Source organism: Lithobates pipiens, unplaced genomic scaffold (assembly GCF_037356315.1).
Source record: "Lithobates pipiens isolate NorthernLeopardFrog02 unplaced genomic scaffold, aLitPip1_a1.2 Scaffold_19, whole genome shotgun sequence".
NCBI lineage: Eukaryota > Metazoa > Chordata > Amphibia > Anura > Ranidae > Lithobates > Lithobates pipiens.
The window spans coordinates 163,012,811-163,033,549 of NW_027507764.1; the positions used below are offsets into that span (position 1 = coordinate 163,012,811).

A 20,739-nucleotide genomic window follows, 5' to 3' on the forward strand; every position below is an offset into this window, starting at 1 on the left:
AAAAAATATACACTTTACTTACTGCGATAAAACATATCCAATAAAAAAATTGAAAAAAAATCGAAATTTTGGTCTGCTACGTGTTTTTGGTAAAACATCCCTAAGCATTTGTCGATTGGTTTGTGCAAAAGTTATTTATTACTAGTAATGGCGGTAATCAGTGACTTATAACGGGACTGCGATATTGCGACAGCTATTCTGACACTTTGTGAGAACCAGTGGCACTAATACAGTGATCAGTGCTAAAAATATGCACTGTCACTGTACTAATAACACTGGCTGGGAAGGGGTTAAACATCTAGGGTGATCAAAGGGTTTTTACTAGGGGAAGTAATCCATTTTATTCCTCTGCCTTATTTACATAGGCAGAGCCCCTGTGTGTGTGTTGTGGACAATCGGCGGGGACCGGTGGTAATCTATTGTGTAAAATCATACACTTTAATGAATTTTAGTGTGCACAAACACAATACCCAATTTTTTTGTAAAATATAAAAGATGTTATATCAAGTAAATAGATACCTAAAATGTCACACTTTAAAACTGTTTATTAGAACAAGAATACAGGCTTATATGCACTTGAGAAAGGGTAATATGATCAGGAGGGGGGAATGCTGTGCAAGTGACTACAGGCAAAGTTTTATGCATCTCTACTGCCAAGTGCATATGGATTGGAGTTTGGGTTACAGAGACGTGGAAGTTGGAGTTACAAGAGATATACCTTGTAACTCCAGATGTTCTACTTGGAAATTATCTTTCTTCATCTTTTCATGTGGATTTATCCCCAGAAGCCTTCCCTGTGTCCACCCGGCAGCAAGCAAGGCATCTACCAACACCTGATGAGCCCGTTCTGTATAGGGCTGGCCCTCTTTCCGTTGCAGGCTGCGAAATTTGGATCGATGAGCTTTGGGGGGTGATTGTGTATCCTGCCAGCAGCTGCTCCTTGACTCACTCATGGTCTTTTTGTCCGGTGCTCGACCAGACAGCTTGTTGATGAGGATGGTGACCCAGCCAGCTTCGTTAATTTCCTGGAGATCGCGCTGGGTCTTAAAAACATGAAGGGACCAGTCAATTTCCTTCACCCCGTTCTGGAAGATTCGGAACACTGCATAGGGATGTTTCTTGCGGCTACCCGTTCTGCAGCTGCAGTACCCCCGATCTCCTTCTGAACCTCAAGCATTTTCAGACGTGTCATGTCTGCAATTATCTAGGTGATCATCTCTTTGGGGGAGTGGTGCTGTAGAGCGACAGCCGCCACTGGATATCTAGCTGGAGCTCTGCCATCACAGGCCCCTCCATAGCTGGCTCTCCACTTCGGTCGCTGGCCTGGTCACTCTATCAACTCAACAATTAGGATGGCCTTTGACTTGTTGCTGGCACTCTGTCCCCTTGATTCCTTTGAGTGTGCTTTGTTTAAGGCTAGAGTAGCAAACATCCATCCGAGAAGGTCCTGTTGGTGGTTTGGATGTTCCAGGCACAAGGAAGCATCCCACCGCCAATCAAATGTGACGGACTCTGGCCACCCTGTTGGGTATTTCTGCCAAGAAGCTGCTTCCCAGGTCCTGGAATATGAGAGCAAAAGGAGGAGAGAGAAGCGCCAAGCCAATCCTTTAAACAGCTTTGGAATCTATTCAGTACATAAGTATAAAACACAAAAAACGTGCGTGAAAAATGTTGGAGCACTTGCAGAGTGCTAGAGCTTGTGGGAACTTCCACATGCAGTGTCACAGGAGCACAGGAGGACTGCCGGGAAGTCTCTATTGAGGGATCCACGAGCGCCGTGTGTTAGCCTCAGCTGGAGCCTTGGTATGCCTCATGGAGATGTCAGCTGTGTGTTTCTGGGTGGGAGTGGTCCAGGACTGTCAAACTGGGGAGCTGCCCACACCCTGCCTGGCCAATCAGAACATGTTTCAAAGGCACGGCCTCGCCTTTTTCATCAGCTGCTGGAACACGAGACCAATGGATCTGGCTATAGTAACCCCAAGAACCAGGCAACACCAGTTTTGGAGTACACAAGAAATAGAACTGTTTATTAGAACAAGAATACAGGCTTATATACACTTGAGAATGACATTCCCCCATCCTGATTATATTACCCTAATAATACAGCTGTAACCAGAAACATAAATTAACATGAGCTAATTAAGTAGTAATTTAACCAGCCTAGGTGACTCAGAGGTTTGGTTTCAGGTCGGACTCGTCTCCTAGCTCAGAAGACACAATCCACAGTATCATAAGTATAAACACAGACCACAAGGGTAGTGTGCTAGTAGACAATAGCTGAGTTAATTAGCACAATAAACAATGGGTGGAAGACCTTTAGTAGGTTCACTTGACATACTTGTAATAAACACATTACAGTATAGCATACAACCCCAGACACATGGCTTGCTGATGACAACAGCATCTGCTATGAATCTCAACAGTGTGAAGCAGTCACTATTTTTAATATGGCAGCTAGGCCTTACTTAACCCCTTCAAAACTCTTCCAATCCTTCCACTCTTCTCAGTGCACATAATGCCACCGGTCGCATCCCCAGTGGGACAGGAGGGCCCTGGAAAGGTGAAGGTGGCAGGATGGGGAAGGGAGAGGGGTGGGCAGCCTGCCTGCAAAAGTGATCGAGAAGCTGTATAGAATTTGAAATCAGAATTTTCTGTTTGTCATAATTTCAGCCCCTGACCTTTTGGAGAACACATTGTGTGTGTAACTAAGAATCATGGTATCTATTTCTTTAATCATTTAGTATCAGGATCTCAGAACAGCTTCAGGTAGCTTAGCTTCTCTTCATTTATAAAAAAAAATTGAAGTACAATACATTCCAAAATATTTTACCATTTTCTCCCAAAATTGTAGGCAACCCAAGATTAGAGCATACTTTCTCCTCTCATATTCTGAAAGCTTGTAACTGACCATGCCTGTATATTTTAATCTTGAAAAATAAGTGTAGCGCTAAAAGAAACCGAACAGGTGTACACAATAAAAGTATCAAAGTGACACAGTGATGTGCAAATGCCAAACATAAATCAAATGGCCAATGTCCAAATATAAAAAGTCCACTGGGTAGAGGAATAGCTCTAAGTCCCAAACAGAGGCAAATATCATATGGTCACAGCTCGCTAAGATGACATCATAAAAATGTATTCTGATGAAGGAATAGGTACTCTTACCAGAGCGGATGGACACACAAACCATACGGCAGTGCGTCAAGAAGGCTTGTAATACTGGTTTCCCGGTGCAGGATGATGCCAGGCTGGAGAAAGGCACGGAGACTTTGATGCCAACCTGGATGGAATTGGATAGTAGTTCCAGAGCGGAGCTTCCCAAAGAGTCCAAACCAGTCCCAGACAGGGCAATCATCAATACATGTCTAACCTCAAAGTAGACATTCAAAGGTATTTCGAATGGGGCATGTATAGAACTATGGCATCATCCTGCACTGGGAAACCAGTATTCCAAGCCTTCTTGATGCACTGCCATATGGTTTGTGCATCCATCCGCTCTGGTAAGAGTACCCATTCCTTCATCAGAATAAGTTTTTATGATGTCATCTTAGCCTGCTGTGACCATATGATATTTGCCTCTGTTTGGGACTTAGAGCTATTCCTCTACCCAGTGGACTTTTTATATGTGGACATTGGCCATTTGATTTATATTTGGCATTTGCACATCACTGTGTTAAAAATACCATATTATTTACCTATGTTTTTTAGGTTATTCTTGATCCACTCACTTTGATACCTTCATTGTGTACACCTGTTCAGTTTCTTTAAGCACTACACTTATTTTTCAACATTACTATCGGGACTTTATTTGTGCGTTAGCAGCTTTATTTTCTACTTTTTTTCTGGGTGTAGCGCGGTATTTTTCCCCCTTTCCGCATCCTTGTAGATTTTAATGGCATATCAGACGCTCTTTGGCATGTACTGCATCAGAAATGCATCAATCAATCCTTGCATCTGGTAAACACAGTTTAGTACAGGGATGTCCAACTTGCGACCCTATGAATGTGGCCCAACACAAAATTAAACACATAAAACTGTTGTTTTTTTTGGAATTTTTTGTAAAAATGTGTTTACACTTAGTGAACACATGCAGTCGAAGAAAAATTTGACAATGTGTCTGGACTTTTAGAAATCTTATCTTCTCAGAGAAAAATTGCCCACTCTTCACAATCATGCCTTATTCATGTCTTAAATTTTTTCGGCAGCACCTATATATGTGAGCAACTATTTTCAATGATGAAGCACACGAAGGGCAAAATTAGAACCAAAATAAGGAATGAGTAGCTTGAGAACTCATTTCGACTTGCTACTACATCCATCAAACCAGATATTGATGCATTCGTTTATCAAATATTGCACTAGTTTTATGTGGTCCTCTTTTACTTTTATATTAACCACTTCCATTGGGTTGACATTATATGACGTTGGGGATTTGAAGTGGAGATATCTGCATGATACCTGCAGCTACAGGTATCAATCATCCAGATATCTTTTTTTTTTTTTCAGCCAGCGATTCCCCGAAACTTAAAAGCCATCATAGCGACTGTTTAGCCACTTGATTGCTTTTGCAGGCAGCGGGAGGAGGCAGGAAGCGATGTCATGACTTCACTTCTGACATCGGCAGATGTAAACACTGCCATTTGTTTTAGCTGGAAAGCTTGAGATTTTTTTTTTATGAACTCAGGCTTTCCAGCATAGAGAGGAACTGTCATGCCCTATTCCTATTACAATGGATGTTTACATTTCTTGCAATAGGAATAAAAGCGGTCAAAACAAAAAAGAAATGAAAGGAAAAGTGAAAAAATCAAATAAGCAAAAACAAAAAAAATTGAAAGCTCCCCCATCCCCTTGTTTTCACACACAGAAGTGAACACATACGTAGGTCGCATCTGCATATGTAAATGGCGTTCAAACCACACATGTGAGGTATCGCCACAAACGTTACAGCGAGAACAATAATTCTAGTACAAGACCTCCTTTGTAACTCTAAAATGGTAACCTGTAAAAAAAAATTAAAGCATAGCCTAGGGAAATTTCTAAGCACCAAAGTTTTGCGCCATACCACGAGTGTGCACAATTGACACGTTAGGTATCTGTTTACATCATATTTCACATTATACAAAAAAATTGCGGTATATATATATATATATATATATATATATATATATATATATATATATTTTATTTTGAGTATATTTCTAACAAAAAAAAATATTTTTACATGTAGGAGAAGAATACCAGAATTGGCTTCTGGTATTCCAAAAAACAAAGTTTTGTAAAAAACTAAAAAAAAATAAGTTTTATTACTCAGATAGGTACATTATCTGCATCAGTGATTGTTAACTTGTGATCTGCTCAACTTTTTCTGCTCATCAGCCAACCATATTCTCAGTGTATTTTAGACAATCTCTTCTTCCAATGTGGCCCAGGAAAGTGAAACGGTTGGACACCCCTGGTTGCGTATATTTGGTGTCCAGAAAGCTTATTTTTGACCAAATTTTGTATAGCCTTTTGTACTTGGACCCCTTTTGGCAAGAATAACACACACACATCGACACACAGACCCTTTTATTTCCTATCACTGATATACTGTATTACCTTGGGGATGACAGCAAACAATACTGAAGCATAGAAAAGTGGAATTTTGAAGTAGAAGGATTAAACATTTTTTTCTTTTTGGAATGACCATTGTGACTGTAAGAGCCACACATTTTACTTTACCGATGCCTGCAGGCATCCAGGTATATAGAATATGATCTGTATTATCAAAAAGCATACAAAAAAAAAGTTTGCGCAATGGTCTCTTGCACAGGATCAAATGTAGCGGATGTCACATTTATAACAAGGCTTTCAAAAATAAATAATTTATTTTCCTTCATCATATTCAGCATTCCCTGACCTGTGATTCACTGACATTTTACACATTATTTATGTTTGAACAGCAAGAGTGGCACAATGAAGAATCAGTCATGTCATGCTTTTGAATCAACCCCCTATAAATAGACTGATCTTACTTGCAGGGTCCTGCAAAAAAAAAAATTAAAGAATATCTTAATTACTTTTACAGTAAATCCCTAACCTCCCTGCTCCCCTCCCTAAATACATGCTTTAAATCCATCTGTCATCTGGCTGGTCTGGTGACATCACAGGACAGGTCCTTCCCTTTTTAAAGCGGAACAGAGCTCATGTAATGACATACGAGTGCACTTCAGCGCAGCAGTACTGTGAGCCCAAGGGGTGCGTCCATGAAAGCCTTGGCTCACAAGGGGTTAAATCACACTAGCTGTCATTTAACATTAAATCATAAGGGTTATAAGCGCTGTAGGGTTTTGATGTGTTAAGGCATTCTGGATCACTGTATTATGTGCTATTTAATGAACGTCCAAGTCCTCCATATGCATTGTATGGACTCATCTTGTATAGTTTGTAAATATGGTGCTCAAATGCATTACATTGTGTATACTCAGCACATGGACCGGGCAGGGCAAAAAAAATAGTGTCCTTGCAGCTATGAACATTTTAAAGTGGTTCAAAAGCCTTAAGGCTTTAAATCTCCTGTGCCCAAGATCCCCCCCCCCCCCCCCCAGTTCCCTCTGATTCATACCTGAGCCTGATCTGAATTCAATACTGTGCAGTACTGTGCACAAGAGCAGCAGCTCTCTCCTCACAGGGGATTAATAGCCATTGGCTCCTGTTGCTGTCAAAATCCTATGACGAGGAAGTGGGGGCGGGTGCGGGCAGCAGGGCTCAGGAGCAAGCTTGCTCAAGCTGCTTGCTGGGGGGAGAGGGTGCCCTTGGAAGGCAGGAGGAGCCAGAAATGACAGAAGGGGACCCCAGAAGAGGAGGATTGGGCTGCTCTGTGCAAAAGCATTGCATAAAGATGTTATACTTACCTTCTCTATTATAAAAAAATAAAATAAAGGTTTTGAATCACTTTAAGTCTGCTTATTCAATGTGGATAATGTGCTTAGACACATTAAATGAAGAAGACATTACCTTTAAGTTGTGCTGGAAATGACAGTATCAGAGGAGAGTAAAAGATTTATAAATTACTCTATGTGACTTTCACCTGTCCCTGTAGTGACATTCAGCACAGCAGTCTACGTCTTTGACCAGGAAACAATAGGGGAGAATAGAAACTAGAAAGCTCTGCAATACTCATAGGCTACTGCTGTCTTATACTGACCCCTATCAGAAAAAAACAATATTAAAAAAAAAAAAAAAGAAAAAAAAAGTGAAAATGTGCAAATGATACACACCACATAAATCCAGTGTATTTTGTCTTTACAGGTATTACATAGGCATTTAGGTGAACACTACAAATGAGCTAAAAAAAAAAAGTAATCAAACCTATTTAATTAAACAAAAGAAAATCTGGGATAAAAATTGCACAGAAAATCATCTACCCAACACAGTTTGTGGTGTTATAGTATGACAGCAGATCAGTTTGTACTGGCAAAAATTATATGTATGTATGAAAATATTTTAGCAGGGCTCTAAAGTTCAATACTTTCAGGTGTGAAACAATTTAGCTTTTAAATGAATATTTTTGATTGTAATAATGTTCTGTATTGGTTGGTGAAGAATTATTTTTTGTTTCCCAAAAAAGCGTTTCACTTGGCTTTGGTGGGCTTGGCATTACCCAAGAATTTTCTTCAGAGGAAAACTTCTGATAAGAGTCGCTGTCCTCACAGTCTCTTCCACCTACTGGACTCGGCCTCTCGTTTGTCCACTGTGTACGGCCAGTCTTTTCCTGCAGTTCATTGATCACTGCACGCGGCGGAGGTGCAGATGCACCTTCACAAATCTTGTGTTCATTAGGTGCTTTTTGATATGTAACACCAGCAGCTGTTATACGCAGTCTACCGCAAGTCTTTTCCAAGTCCTCTTCACACTGTACAGGGCCACGAGAAGCTGCCAAAGGAAAGTATTTACAATTACTATCAACATAAAGAGATATGCAATGGCATATTTTCTCTTTCCAGAAAGTCAAAGCTGTCACCTACAGTATCTCACAAAAGTAAGTACACCCATCACATTTTTGTAAATATATTATTAATCTTTTCAGGTGACACTGAAGAAATGACACTTTGCTACAATGTAAAGTAGTGAGTGTACAGCTTGTATAACAGTGTACATTTGCTGTCCCCTCAAAATAATTCAACATACAGCCATTAATGTCTAAATTGCTGGCAACAAAAGTGAGTAAAAATGCCCAAATTGGGCCCAATTAACCATGCCCGTGAGGGTTAAGGCAGTGCTGGAAAATAGTGGTAGCCACACAAAATATTGACTTTGTGCCCAATTTGGATATTTTCACTTAGGGGTGTACTCACTTTTGTTGCCAGCGGTTTAGACATTAACGGCTTGTGTGCTGAGTTATTTTGAGGGGATAGCAAATTTACACTGTTATACAAGCTGTACACTCACTACTTTACATCGTAGCGAAGTGTCATTTCTTCAGTGTTGTCACATGAAAAGATATAATAAAATATTTACAAAAATGTGAGGGGCGTACTCACTTTTGTGAGATACTGTACATGGCCAAAATTACCTGGATTAAAATATGGTGTTGTATGTGAAGTTGTTGGGAAGGAATTTTGTTATTCTGTTCTTTTGGAAAAAAAGTTTGAAAAAGCCATGAGTGCCTCTGTTCCTTTCTTGGAGTCAAAATTCTCAGAACTTAGTTCACAGATTTAATTATGGTATTGTTTTTTAAGTTACCCATTCCAGGAATGAACTACCATTTCACAGAAATGGTGTCATCACTGCTTTTGTGAGAGGTCTGAAGAAGTGTTAGCACATCTATTTTTTTTAAATATTATATACCCGCCTTTTTACCGAATCCCAGGTTTTAGGTTCAGCTGTAGCACGAAGGTGCTCCGCAACTAATTTGAGCCATCTTTTACATATTATAGTGTTGGTTCTTACCCATGTGCATATACAATAATACAAACAAGAGCCTGTATAACCCAGTCACTGCAATGAGTCATTCGCTTCCATTTATTCATGTATATTACATTACATAGCCCAAACACAACAATGTTTTTTTTCCGCAACAGGCTGTAACTAGATAGAGCTACACATCTGAAAATAGGTCAGAAGTGTTGGCTCCTGATTTTTTTATAGGATTTTTGCAGCCATTAAAACATATTTTTTCTGTGTTCATTGAAGAACACAGCTGATTCTTGAAATCATGACAAGTGGATTATGTTGCTATCTGCAGGAGGAGGACGCCACATATAAAGCATAAGAAACCCAGAGGCAGCCCCGATTGGCGACCAAACCCATAATCTGCCCCAACCAACTCAGTAGCAAGCAGTACAAAAGGATGATGGCAAAGGTATCATAAACACCTATAGGAAGATGTGTCTTTCAATTAACACAGAGTAAAAGGACTTTACGGTGAATACAAAAATCTGTTACGAAGGATGACAAATTCAAACTAAAGTCCAACGGAGTCAAAGGTGGTTTTGTCAGGGGGATAACCCAAGTAACACGCTGCATGTAAGTGCAAACTAGGGAGTAAGTGGACAGAAGGTGTTGGAAAAAGACAGCCAAGGTGAAAACCTGGCCCCCAACAGTACTTAAAGTCAAACACTGGTCCAGGAAATCCTACCGATGCATGGAGGCTACGACCAACCGCACTAACTCCATCTGAAATTTGTGCACTTTCACATACTTTCTGGACCTTCATTCACCTATTTCATTGGAGCTGCAAACATATTAGAATAAACATTTTGGAGCAGGGAACCAGGACTATTGCCCCGAGAAGAGTGGAAATAGAATAAAGGTAAACAGAGGTAAAGGTCACAGAATAAAAGGTAAAGAAGAAATCTGCCAATATATTATGTTAATGTCTGAGGTACTTTGGTCACACAAAATCCACCTATGGACTGAAAAAAAGCCACCCAGTTTTTTTTCCTCCTACTTTTACCTTCTGTGAGGTTCCTAATAATCCCTTCCAGCAAAACTCCAGATGGTCACCCACAAAGGGCATCTTAGTCAAGACCTTCTTGGAAGACTGATCCACTGACTAGCACTTGAGCCATAACAGGATAACCACTGAGACAAACCAAATGTCCCAAATCCAGAGCCATGACAGCAAACATATTTGAGACCATGAATTAGTGGATCCTCAACCCCACATATGAAGCAGAAACATGTCTGGAAGCCAGGCTTTGGTGTAAAAGTTAAGCCCAATCACTCAGCATTTGCTTAACCAAAGCAGAAGAAAGCACCAATCTGACCAGGGTTCCAGTGACCCTGTAACACGCTCAGCTTTTCTATCTGACAGATGCCTAAAGGAGGGGGATTCCTCAATATGAAGGATTATGGCTTTTTTAAATTAAATTACTCTTACTCACTTACTCTTCAAAAGGATAGCTTGCAGCACAATGCCTAGGCAAGGTAAATGGTTGAGAAAGATGAAACCAATCATTGTAGATCAAGTCATCAGGAATAAATAATAAGGAAAGACCTTGATGGATTGTTTTGTGTTTGTGGGTACCAAACAGAACAGCTTTAAAAGAATCCTTAAAAGAGGAAGGGTTCTCCTCAATTTGAAGCGTTTCTCTCAGAGCTTTGATAAAAGTAGATACCATCTACTTTTTTGTGTCAACTTCGTCACTTTGTTACATGAAGGATGCAGCTCTGCATCTACCACCACAGAGGGGTAGAGGACAATGGCAAGGGGGGGAGGGGGGTGTTTGTGATAAAAGTCCTCTTAATGTGGGAAACAAAGCTGTCCATGGCAGACTGAAAGAAGTAAAAGTAAAGTCAAATAAGATCCCGAGGCACCCAAAGCCTCGGGACGTGTATAGGAGACTATTTACAGGCAGTGTCGAGTGAATAACTGTGGAAGGCAGCATCAACATAACCCCCCCCCCCCACACACACACACACACACAATGGAAGAGGAGGCCATGTCCCTAGGACCCTCGGTCACCCAGCGACTGGCCTTCCATGTGTTTGGTTTTTAGTATAAGCTCTTGTAATAAAATTCCTTATCCACTGTGCAATGGTGGATTTGGAAGCAGGATGTTGAGAGGTTCTACAGAAAGAATAAACTGGTAATTAGGGATGAGCTTCGTGTTCGAGTCGAACGTACGTTCGACTCGAACATTGGCCGTTCGGCAAATTCCGAACCTTTGGGCCGTTCGCGTCAAAATTCGAGTGACGCGCGCGCGGACCACAATGCACTGCGGTGGCGCAGTGCATTGCTGCCCCATGATTGGCCAAGCATGCACTGTGACCCGCATGCTTGGCCAATCGCAGCGCCGGCAGCGAGGAGAGCCATGATTGGCCACAGGCATCCTGCCTGTGGCCAATCATAGCTCAGGCTGTGTAGTGCACGCCCCACACTATATAAGGCCGCCTTTGAGGCGGCCTCGTGTAGTGTGTTACTTAGCATCTGAAGCAGTGGGTGTTCTGTGTACCTTCAACACAGTACACACCAATCGTTTTTGGCTGATTTCCTATCTTGCTGCTGTGTAGTGGTTGTTGTCTGTGCCCTGACTGCAGTATACACCACTATATTCACCTCACCTATATAGCTAGTGATCTAGCTTTAACCACTTAACAACTGCCCATTGCCGATTAACGGCTTCAGGGGGGTTGTTTAACTCTGAGAGGCTGTTAATTAACGGCCTCCCAGAATTCTGCTCTCGCGTGCCCCGAGGTGTGCGCACTCGAGAGCATCCGTGACCGCCGGGTCGCATCACGGTAAACGGCCGCTCATAGCGGCCGTTTACCACGTGATTGCTCCGTCAAATGACGGAGTGATCACTTGGAAACAAACCGGCGTCATGTTATGACGCCTGTTCCTCCCTCCCCTCTCTGTACCGATCGGTACAGCGGAGGGGAAAGAGATCGGTGTCAGCAGCGATGTGGGCTGCATCTGCAGTGCCCACATCGCTGCTCACCGAATTTAACCCCTCAATTCCCTGCCAATACTCTGCAATACCAGTGCATACTCTGCAGTACCCTGCCATTACTCTGCAGTACCCCGCCATTACTCTGCAGTGCAGTACCCTGCCATTACTCTGCAGTACCCCCCATTACTCTGCAGTACCCCCCAATACTCTGCAGTACCCCCCAATACTCTGCAGTACCCGCCATTACTCTGCAGTACCCGCCATTACTCTGCAGTACCCTGCCATTACTCTGCAGTGCAGTACCCTGCCATTACTCTGCAGTAACCCCCATTACTCTGCAGTACCCCCCAATACTCTGCAGTACCCCCCATTACTCTGCAGTACCCCCAATACTCTGCAGTACCCTGCCATTACTCTGTAGTACCCCCCAATACTCTGCAGTACCCTGCTATTACTCTGTAGTACCCCGCCAATACCCCGCCAATACTCTGTAATACCCTGCCATAAATTGCCATACCCAGCCATACTCAGAGATACCCAGCCATACTCGGTGATACCCTGAAATACCCAGCCATAGACGCCCCCCCACCCCTCACCGCCCTCCGGTGCTTCTACCAACTCGCCAGTACGATCAAAGCCAGAATCTTTTTTTTTTATTTTATTTCAGGCTTCCCAGCCTAGAGGTGAGATGTGGGGTCATATTGACCCCCCAGATTTCACTGTAAAGAGGACCTGTCACCCCATATTCATATTACAAGGGATGTTTACATTTCTTGTAATAGGAATAAAAGTGATCAAAAATATATTTTTGGGGAAAAAAACGTCAAACTAAAATAAATAAAGTAAAATGAACAATAAAAAAAATAAAATAAAAATTAAAGCGCCCATGTCCCCATGTGCTCGCATGTGCCACACATGTGAGGTATCGCCGAGAATGTTAGAGCGAGAGCAATAATTCTAGTCCTAGACCTCCTCTGCAACTCAAAACATGTAACCAGTAAAAAAAAAATTAAAGCGTCGCCTATGGGGATTTTTTAAGTAGCGACGTTTGGCGCCATTCCACGGGCATGTGCAATTTTGAAGAGTGACATGTTTGATATCTATTTACTAAGCATAACTTCATCTTTCACTTTATGCAAACATTGGGCTAACAAGTGGTTAATAATAGAGCTTGCAGTCAGTAGTGTTAGGAGATAGTGCGTGCTGTCTGCGTGCTCTGTACCCAGTACATACCGCTATAATATAGGGCAGGCCCCTACTTTCAAACATCCAACTTACAAACATCTCCTACTTGCAAACGCAAGGAGACAACAGCAAGTGAGATGAAAAAAGATGGACGACAAAACAAATTATACAGGGGTGATAACCCTTCCCTATGTTTTCCAAAAATCTTAAAGATAGTTTTTTTGACTGGAGCTACACTTTAAAAATGTACCGGTTGAAAATGACAAACAGATTCAACTTAACACAACAAACCTACACAGTCCCTGTCTTGTTTGCACCGCCTGTATACTGCTGTTCTGAGTATATAGGGCCTGGGGGCCACACGCATTTCCTTTTTTTAATATGGGTACGGGGTTCCCCTTAATATGCGTACAAGACCCAAATAGGCTGGTAATGGGCAGGGAGGGCTACCCATGCCATGTTTCTCAATGATTTTCAACCATATTGCAGGAACCAGATATAACATTAAAACCGCAAGCAGTTTTAAATGGTGTTATTTCCGTTTAATGTCATTTTGTGCAGGGACTGTTCTAAACACGGGAAACACGTGGCACTTCACAGGCATACTACAGACACCCCCCAGGCACCATATTTAAAGGAATATTTCACTTTTTTTTTTTCACTTTAATCGTCATTAAAATCAGTGCTCCCGCCAAAACGGCAGTTTTTAAAACTTTTTTTTGCAGTGACCCATGTCCCCTGAGGCAGGAGGCAGGTCCCCAAACCCTTTTTAGGACACTATCTTGCATATTAGCCATTAAAATTAGCACTTTCCAATTCGAATGTTCGAGTCCCATAGACTTCAATGGGGTTCTAACGTTCGTACCGAACGCGGGGGTCGTTCGCAAGTTCTGGTGCGAACCGAACCGGGGGGTGTTCGGCTCATCCCTACTGGTAATCTATTTGTCTAATAGAAGCAGTAGCTTTTAAATACTGTCTAGTGGCTCAGAGTACATCAAGGCAACAATGTCCTTATTGAGATGAAATGCTGAAACCATCTTGGTAAGAAAAAGGTGGGCCTTGGCATAATTCAACCCTATCATTGTAAAGTATAAGGAAATACTCTCTCATGGAAAGGGCTGCCAATTCAGAAACATTTCTGACACTACAGCAACCAAAAAGGCTACTTTGCAGGCAAGAATCTTCAAGGGAATGTCCCTAGTGGGTTCAGAGGGTGGATCCTGCAAGGGTGCTGCAAGCAGTGCCTGACACAAGGTCAATTTTGGTCAAGACCTGTTTGTGGAAGGCCAAAAAGTAAGGCACAGAGCAATCTCTAGGACTGAATTGACTACGCTCACGCCAGACAAAGTAAGATTTCCAGGTACAATAATAAATGTTCCTGGAAGTAGCTTTTCTTTCCTTAAGCAAGGTAGGGATCACATACACAAATACATCTATTCATTAAACCCAGGTTTCAACAGCCATGCTGGTAAAGCCAGACACTGTGGAGCAGAGTGAAATACAGGGCCTAGGGACAGCAGATTTGGCCTGCTAGGAAGAGATCAGGGGTGGTCTGCAAGAAGCATGTTGTATGTCTGTGTACCAGGATCTTCAAGGCTGACCTAGTGAAGGAAGAATCACCATCTTCCTCTCTTGCTCTATTTTGTGGAGTAGATGAGGTAGAATGCTCAGTGGAGGGAAGGCATAAGTTAGCCGGAACTGAGACTAGGGAATAACGAAGGCATCTAAGGCCAGAGGTAGGGGATTGCTCATTCCAGATACAAATATTGGTAGTTTGTTGTTTTATCTAGAGGCTAGGATGTTCATTTAAAGTCCCTCCAGTTTTAGCATATCAGAATATACACATTTGGATGACGAGACTATTTCCCCTTGTCCAAGCGGTGGCTGCTAAAAAAAAAATCTGCCAGCCAGTTGTCCACTTCTGGGATGTAGACCGTGGAAATCATTGGGCAGGGAGTTTGTGTCCATGATACAATCTGGTTTGTTTCCTTCAAGGAAGCCCCCTTGATGGATACTTATGCCCTTGTAGTGGCAAATACTTGAGTGCACCTGAATTAGGTGTCCCCTTAGAGGGGGGGGGGGGGTGGTACAGCTTTACAGCTCTGAGCCGTGCAAGGGAAGCATGATGCCAGGCTGGGGATGAGTATGACAATCCTTGATAGTTCAAGGATCATGGTTAAGAGAAAAGACCAAATTCTCCATCAACATCTTGAAGACATAGGCCCATTCTACACAGTAACAATCAGAAATACAGGGTCTTACCTGTCCATAACTCTGGACTGTATATAAAGTTCAGGCTTCACCTGTCACATTGTGCATACCCTGAAGAGGTCTTCAAGGACTGGGTTCCATAATAACAGAACCCAACCCTAAACCCTATATAGCAAAGGGGTTTCCTTCAAATCGTGTTAGCCATGAAGGATCACATGCTTGTGTGTATTATTCTTTTTGATTTTAAAGTGGACATCTATACAAAATCTAAAATCCCTATAGACACCAGGGCTCCAACATTAATCCCTCTATCCTTGTAAAGAATAAATCAGTATACATACATTTTTGTAAGCCGTTCTGACCCGCTCCGACCGGATCCCGCGCTGAGCTGTCAGACGCAGCTTCACTGTAGAGGCGGATGCAGAGGAGACAGACAACGGACACCCCATAGTAACTCTATGGGTGACATCACTTCCCATTCATTTCACAGCCATTGTCAGACGTGTCCTCTGCAGAGTTTCCGCCACTGGAGATTGAGTCGGAGTGGGTCAGATCGGCTTCCAAAAAGGTATGTATACTCATTTAGATCCCTGGTGTCTATAGATACAGGGATTTTAGTTTTTGCATGGACTTTCACCTTAAAGTGATTGTAAAGCTTTGTTTATTTAAAAAATAAAAATATCATGCTTACCTCCACTGCGCTGCTTGTTTTGCACAGAGTGGCCCCGAACACCGTCCTCTGCAGTCCCTCGGTGGCTCTCGAAGCTCCTCCCCACATCGAATAACCAGCTAGGAGGAGAGCTCTTCCAGGGGCTAGTTTGTGGGCACGCTCCCGAGTCCATCATTCGGCATCCATGTATGACTCGGCCCCGGCGTCATTGGATTTGATTGACAGCAGCGGGAGCCAAAGGCTGCGCTGCTATCAATCTATCCAATCAAGAGCCGAAAACTCCCGGCAGAGGAAGAGCACATCTCCACTGGATGAAGTTCCAGGGCTCAGGTAAGTAAAACGGGGAGGCTGATCACTGCCAGGTGTTCTTTCATCTTAATGCATAGGATGCATCAAGGTGAAAAAACACGAGGGTTTACAACCCCTTTAAATAAACGCTATGGGATAATGCACTAGGCACGTGCACCCTCTTTTTTTGTTTTTTTGTAGTGGCATCAGGACATCCCCAGTCCTAGAGGGAAGCAAGGCTTGAAGCATTCCCCATTGACGTGGTGTCACCTTTTACACCTATACTAGCCTATCACACTTATGAGCAGTAGACATTCTGTCATTATTACCTAAAAAGCACCCTGTAGCTGACACAGCACATGCTTTTTTTGTGGCTGCTACAGTGGTATTCATACATCATATATTTGGCATTTATACCTCAAACTTGAAATGGTGTGCATAAAGATTTAATTAGGAAGAGGTATCAAATACAAATCAGTTAGAGACTTTCCTAAAACATTCTTTAATTTTAAACATTTAAAAGCAATCATTATACTTAAAGCAGATACCGCAAGCTGCTTGTTATTACATCTATTAGTAAATTCTATTTCCCTCTCTCATTTAATTTTTCTATGACTCTGGGGCACAACATCTCATATATTGATAGCAGAGCTCCACCAACACCCTCCCTATCCAGTGAGAGGCCAATGCTTACTGAAATCGGTGTAGGAAACACTGGATGCCTTCAGCTGCCATTCCTCTTTGGTGGGCTTCTAATTCATCCTTGCACCTTTAAAGAATATGTAAACTCAACTATTTATATTCCAGATATGTGACTGCTATACCATGTACTTGTACGAAAAACTATTCTGTTCTCTTTGTAATGTTTTGTATCAAAATACCTGGTGTTCCTGTCAGTCCCTCTGCTTTTCTAATAAAAACTGACCACACTATGCAAGAGAGCACAGCATGGTCAGGTTTCTGGCTGTGCTGGAACTCAGCCTGCTCTCCTCCAAAGATAAGACTTCTGTGGACATGCCCCTTGGTACAGCCATTCACTGGGAATGCCAGGGTACTGCTATTTCTCCTTCCCAAGCTCCTTATATAGCTGAGAACAGAGGGTATGTGATCACTTATAAAACAGGGGGAAAGGGTAGGTCATTTTTTTTTATATGTATACATAAACATTTTGCCTTTCATTTATATTTTAAACTGAATGGGTTGTTTTACAAAGTTAGGGTTTACATGTAGGAGGAATGGGCTGCTTCCAGTCATACCTAACCTTCATTTATCTATTGCTATATCTACTCTAATATGGAGATTCTCAAATATTACTGATAGGACCGCACTTTATAGAGAGGCCTTGATGGTCGTACGTCATCACTTTCAAATCCGTTGGACTTTGGTGTGATTCTGTGTGTCCAAGTCCGTTCATTCAGAAAGTCAGTTGGGAAGACTGTCAGACCTAGTCCGTCGAAAAGTCCGGTCATGTGTACACGGCATTAGCGTTAGGACAGTGTACAGGGGGGCCTTGACAGGGCAGTGTAGCTTCCACATATATTTGCAACTAAAAGATCTGTTTTTACACACAAATAGTTAGACATGGAATTTTGTTTTTTGTTTTTTTTGCAGGCCAGCTGCTAAGTGTGCTTGGAAAACATTTGTATAGGTTGAAGTTCCATGTATTGATATAAAGCAGGGATATGCAATTAGCAGACCTCCAGCTGTTGCAGAACTACAAGTCCCATGAGGCATCGCAAGACTCTGACAGCCACAAGCCTGACAAGCAGAGGCAGAGCATTATGGGACTTGTAGTTTTTCAACAGCTGGAGGGCCGCTAATTGCATATCCCTGATATAAAGTTTATTATATATTGATATGTATCATATAATCGCTATTTTTCTTTGGGACTGTTTATTTATCCTTGGGATTATTTATTTTTTCTAAGTGCGTACTTTCAATGGATTTATTTCTATGTATCGTTCATATTATTACGTGTTTTTTAGCGTGCCACTTTAGGTCTTTATTTTTATCTGTACACGATTTATATCAATTGTTGTGTGAGATGCTTGTTTTTATTTTGCTTTTCTGCGTGATTCCGAATTTGCACCCATGTATTGATAGCAGAGTCCCCCCAACCACCATCCCCATCCAGGCAGAGGCCTTTACTGGCTTTCAGAGCAGTGCAATTGTAGTTGGGCAGGGCTTAGCTTTGTAATAAGAGAAAAAAAAAATCAGGCTTCCGTAACAAAGTGAAACTAAATCAGAGGAAGGAACAATTTTAACTTTTATAATTTAACGTTAATTTAAGGATACGATTGCTCTGCTCATTGTGAGAAACAAGGCTATGTAATATCTACAGCTAAATTATGCTAAAGCGCATACAAAAAAAAATAAAGTAATAATAATTAAAGAAAAAAAATAATAATAAAAATAAAATCAATATTCCTAAAAACTAAAGCTTTTTCGGATAAATCAGAATTACATAACATAAGCAAGATCAATTTAAAAAAAATCAATATAAATCACAAAGTTGTTAGTATATCACATTAAAAATAAAAAGAACACGTTCTAGAAAAGGGAGGGGAAGGAAAAGGATTTTGCATATAAAACATATAATACATTTAGTATTATCGTGAAGTTAATTTAGAAAAAAAGAAGATCTTGCTATTTAACAGCGTCATTTGTGTTTTTCCAAGACAAAAAAAAAAGGACCAGGCAGATGACAATGAACATCAAAGTATGCATCTGGCATTAATATGTGAAATGTGTGCATTGTTTTTACATGAAGCAGATATGGTAAAAGGTCAAATACAAATAAACTGTTAACACCTCTGCCTGTACACTTAGGCTGGCTGAGAAAAAAAAAAAGCCACAAGGGGGAACTGAATACAGCACAGCAGAAAAACACATCAGCAACACCTTTATGTGTGAACTTGACCAGTATGAGACAGAAGCCAAAACCAGAAAACGGGTAGGCTGCAGCTCTAATATACTCAGACGCATCAGCCTCACGCAGCGAGATTCTGATGAGATATGATAGCCACTTGCTCTTTAAATGGCATTGCAAGGACTGGGGGTTTTCGAGTAGTCCTATTACAGTAGGCAATGTGACTTGCCTTTCTTGGTTGCAGCCACTGTTCCTTTCAGCTTTCTTAGCACCTCAGCTTGTACTTCAGTCACTAGATGTAAATTAGACATTTCCTTCTTCAGCTCCCAGTACGCCTGCTGCGCGTTGATCTCGCTGCTGAAGAAAAAATAGAAAGCTTTCATTTGCTGCCCAGTATCATCTTTATTTCATCTTCACTTTAACCTCGAGCCGTTGGCTTGTGATATTGGCTATTTCATAGTCTAAGAAATGCTGCTTAATAATTAATTAATTGCACTGCATACAGTATATAAAACATATATTGATATACAATTCATTAGACTCCAATGTTTGGGCGAACTGCTGCAAATTTATTTCTACGGAGTTCTCTAAATGCGCAGCGTGTTAATAATATAAATAAGAAGTAAAAAGCACTGTGGATTAAAAAAACAAAACAAAACATAACTACAGTATTCTCTAGAAGTGGATTTTCAACGTGAAACATAAAAAAAGATAAAAAAACAACAGAAAAAATAATAATAAAAAGGATAAAATAACACAAAAAACCTGTTTTAGTGATAAGGCCTTTACCAATAGTTAAAATAGAACTGCTTAGTCTAAAATGCAGATTTTCCAAGTTTTATTAATTTTAGGATATTATAATTATTTACATATTGCATTTCTTTCCTGTAATGAAATACAAAGAAGGTTTTTTTATGTATATTTAGAGTGCATTGAAATGCTGTTTGATTTGCAAGTAGGAGACATTTTACATACACCGCAGTGATTGCTGTGTGAACAACGAGTTAAAGTGATACTAAAGGTTCCTCTTTTTTTTTTTACCTCCACTGTGCAGCTCGTTTTGCACAGAGTGGTCCAGAACCTGCTCTTCTGGGGTCCCTCGGCGGCTCTCTCGGCGCCAACGCGCATTAGATTACCTTGCGGGCGCGCTCCCGAGTCCAGCATTCGGCATCCATAGATGCCGAATTCAGAACTCGGCCCAGCCCCCTGGGTCATTGGATTTGACTGACAACAACGGGAGCCAATGGCTGCGCTGCTACCAAACAGCCGAGAACCCCTTAGCCAAGAGACGGTGTGTCCCCGTGGGACAAGTTTGAGGGTTCAGGATGCATTAAGGTGAAAAAAATACTTACCTTTTCAACCCCGTTAAAGCTAAATAGGACACAGTTAAACTATGTGAACTGTTTTCTGTGATCTGCTGTAAACCTGGGTATAAGCTATTAGTATTTCGAACAAAAATTTGCACGGAAATTCTCAGAATGTCGTTGAAAATTAGTAAAGATTTTGTTTGCTTTAGGCATTTGATTTTGGACGGACTGGACTTTACCGAAGGAAAACCCCATACACCGTTATAAATTCATACATTCAAGAAAAAATTTACATTGTGCGTCTTCAAATTTTTTCAGAACTGTGGTCAAAAA

General features: G+C 41.4%; 1 protein-coding gene across 2 annotated transcripts in view; it reads right to left on the reverse strand.

Moving 5' to 3' along the window:
* Positions 1-5,551: 5,551 nt before the first annotated feature.
* Positions 5,552-20,739, reverse strand: part of AZI2 (5-azacytidine induced 2) — a 107,869-nt gene continuing 92,681 nt past the window's right edge. For both annotated transcript variants that reach the window (XM_077491455.1, XM_077491454.1), the window contains 2 exons: positions 19,329-19,456; positions 5,552-7,914 (listed from right to left, as the gene is read on the reverse strand). In XM_077491455.1, coding sequence (XP_077347581.1) covers positions 7,529-7,914; positions 19,329-19,456 — 514 coding nt within the window. In that variant the 3' untranslated portion in view covers positions 5,552-7,528. The remainder of the gene's footprint in view (positions 7,915-19,328; positions 19,457-20,739) is intronic.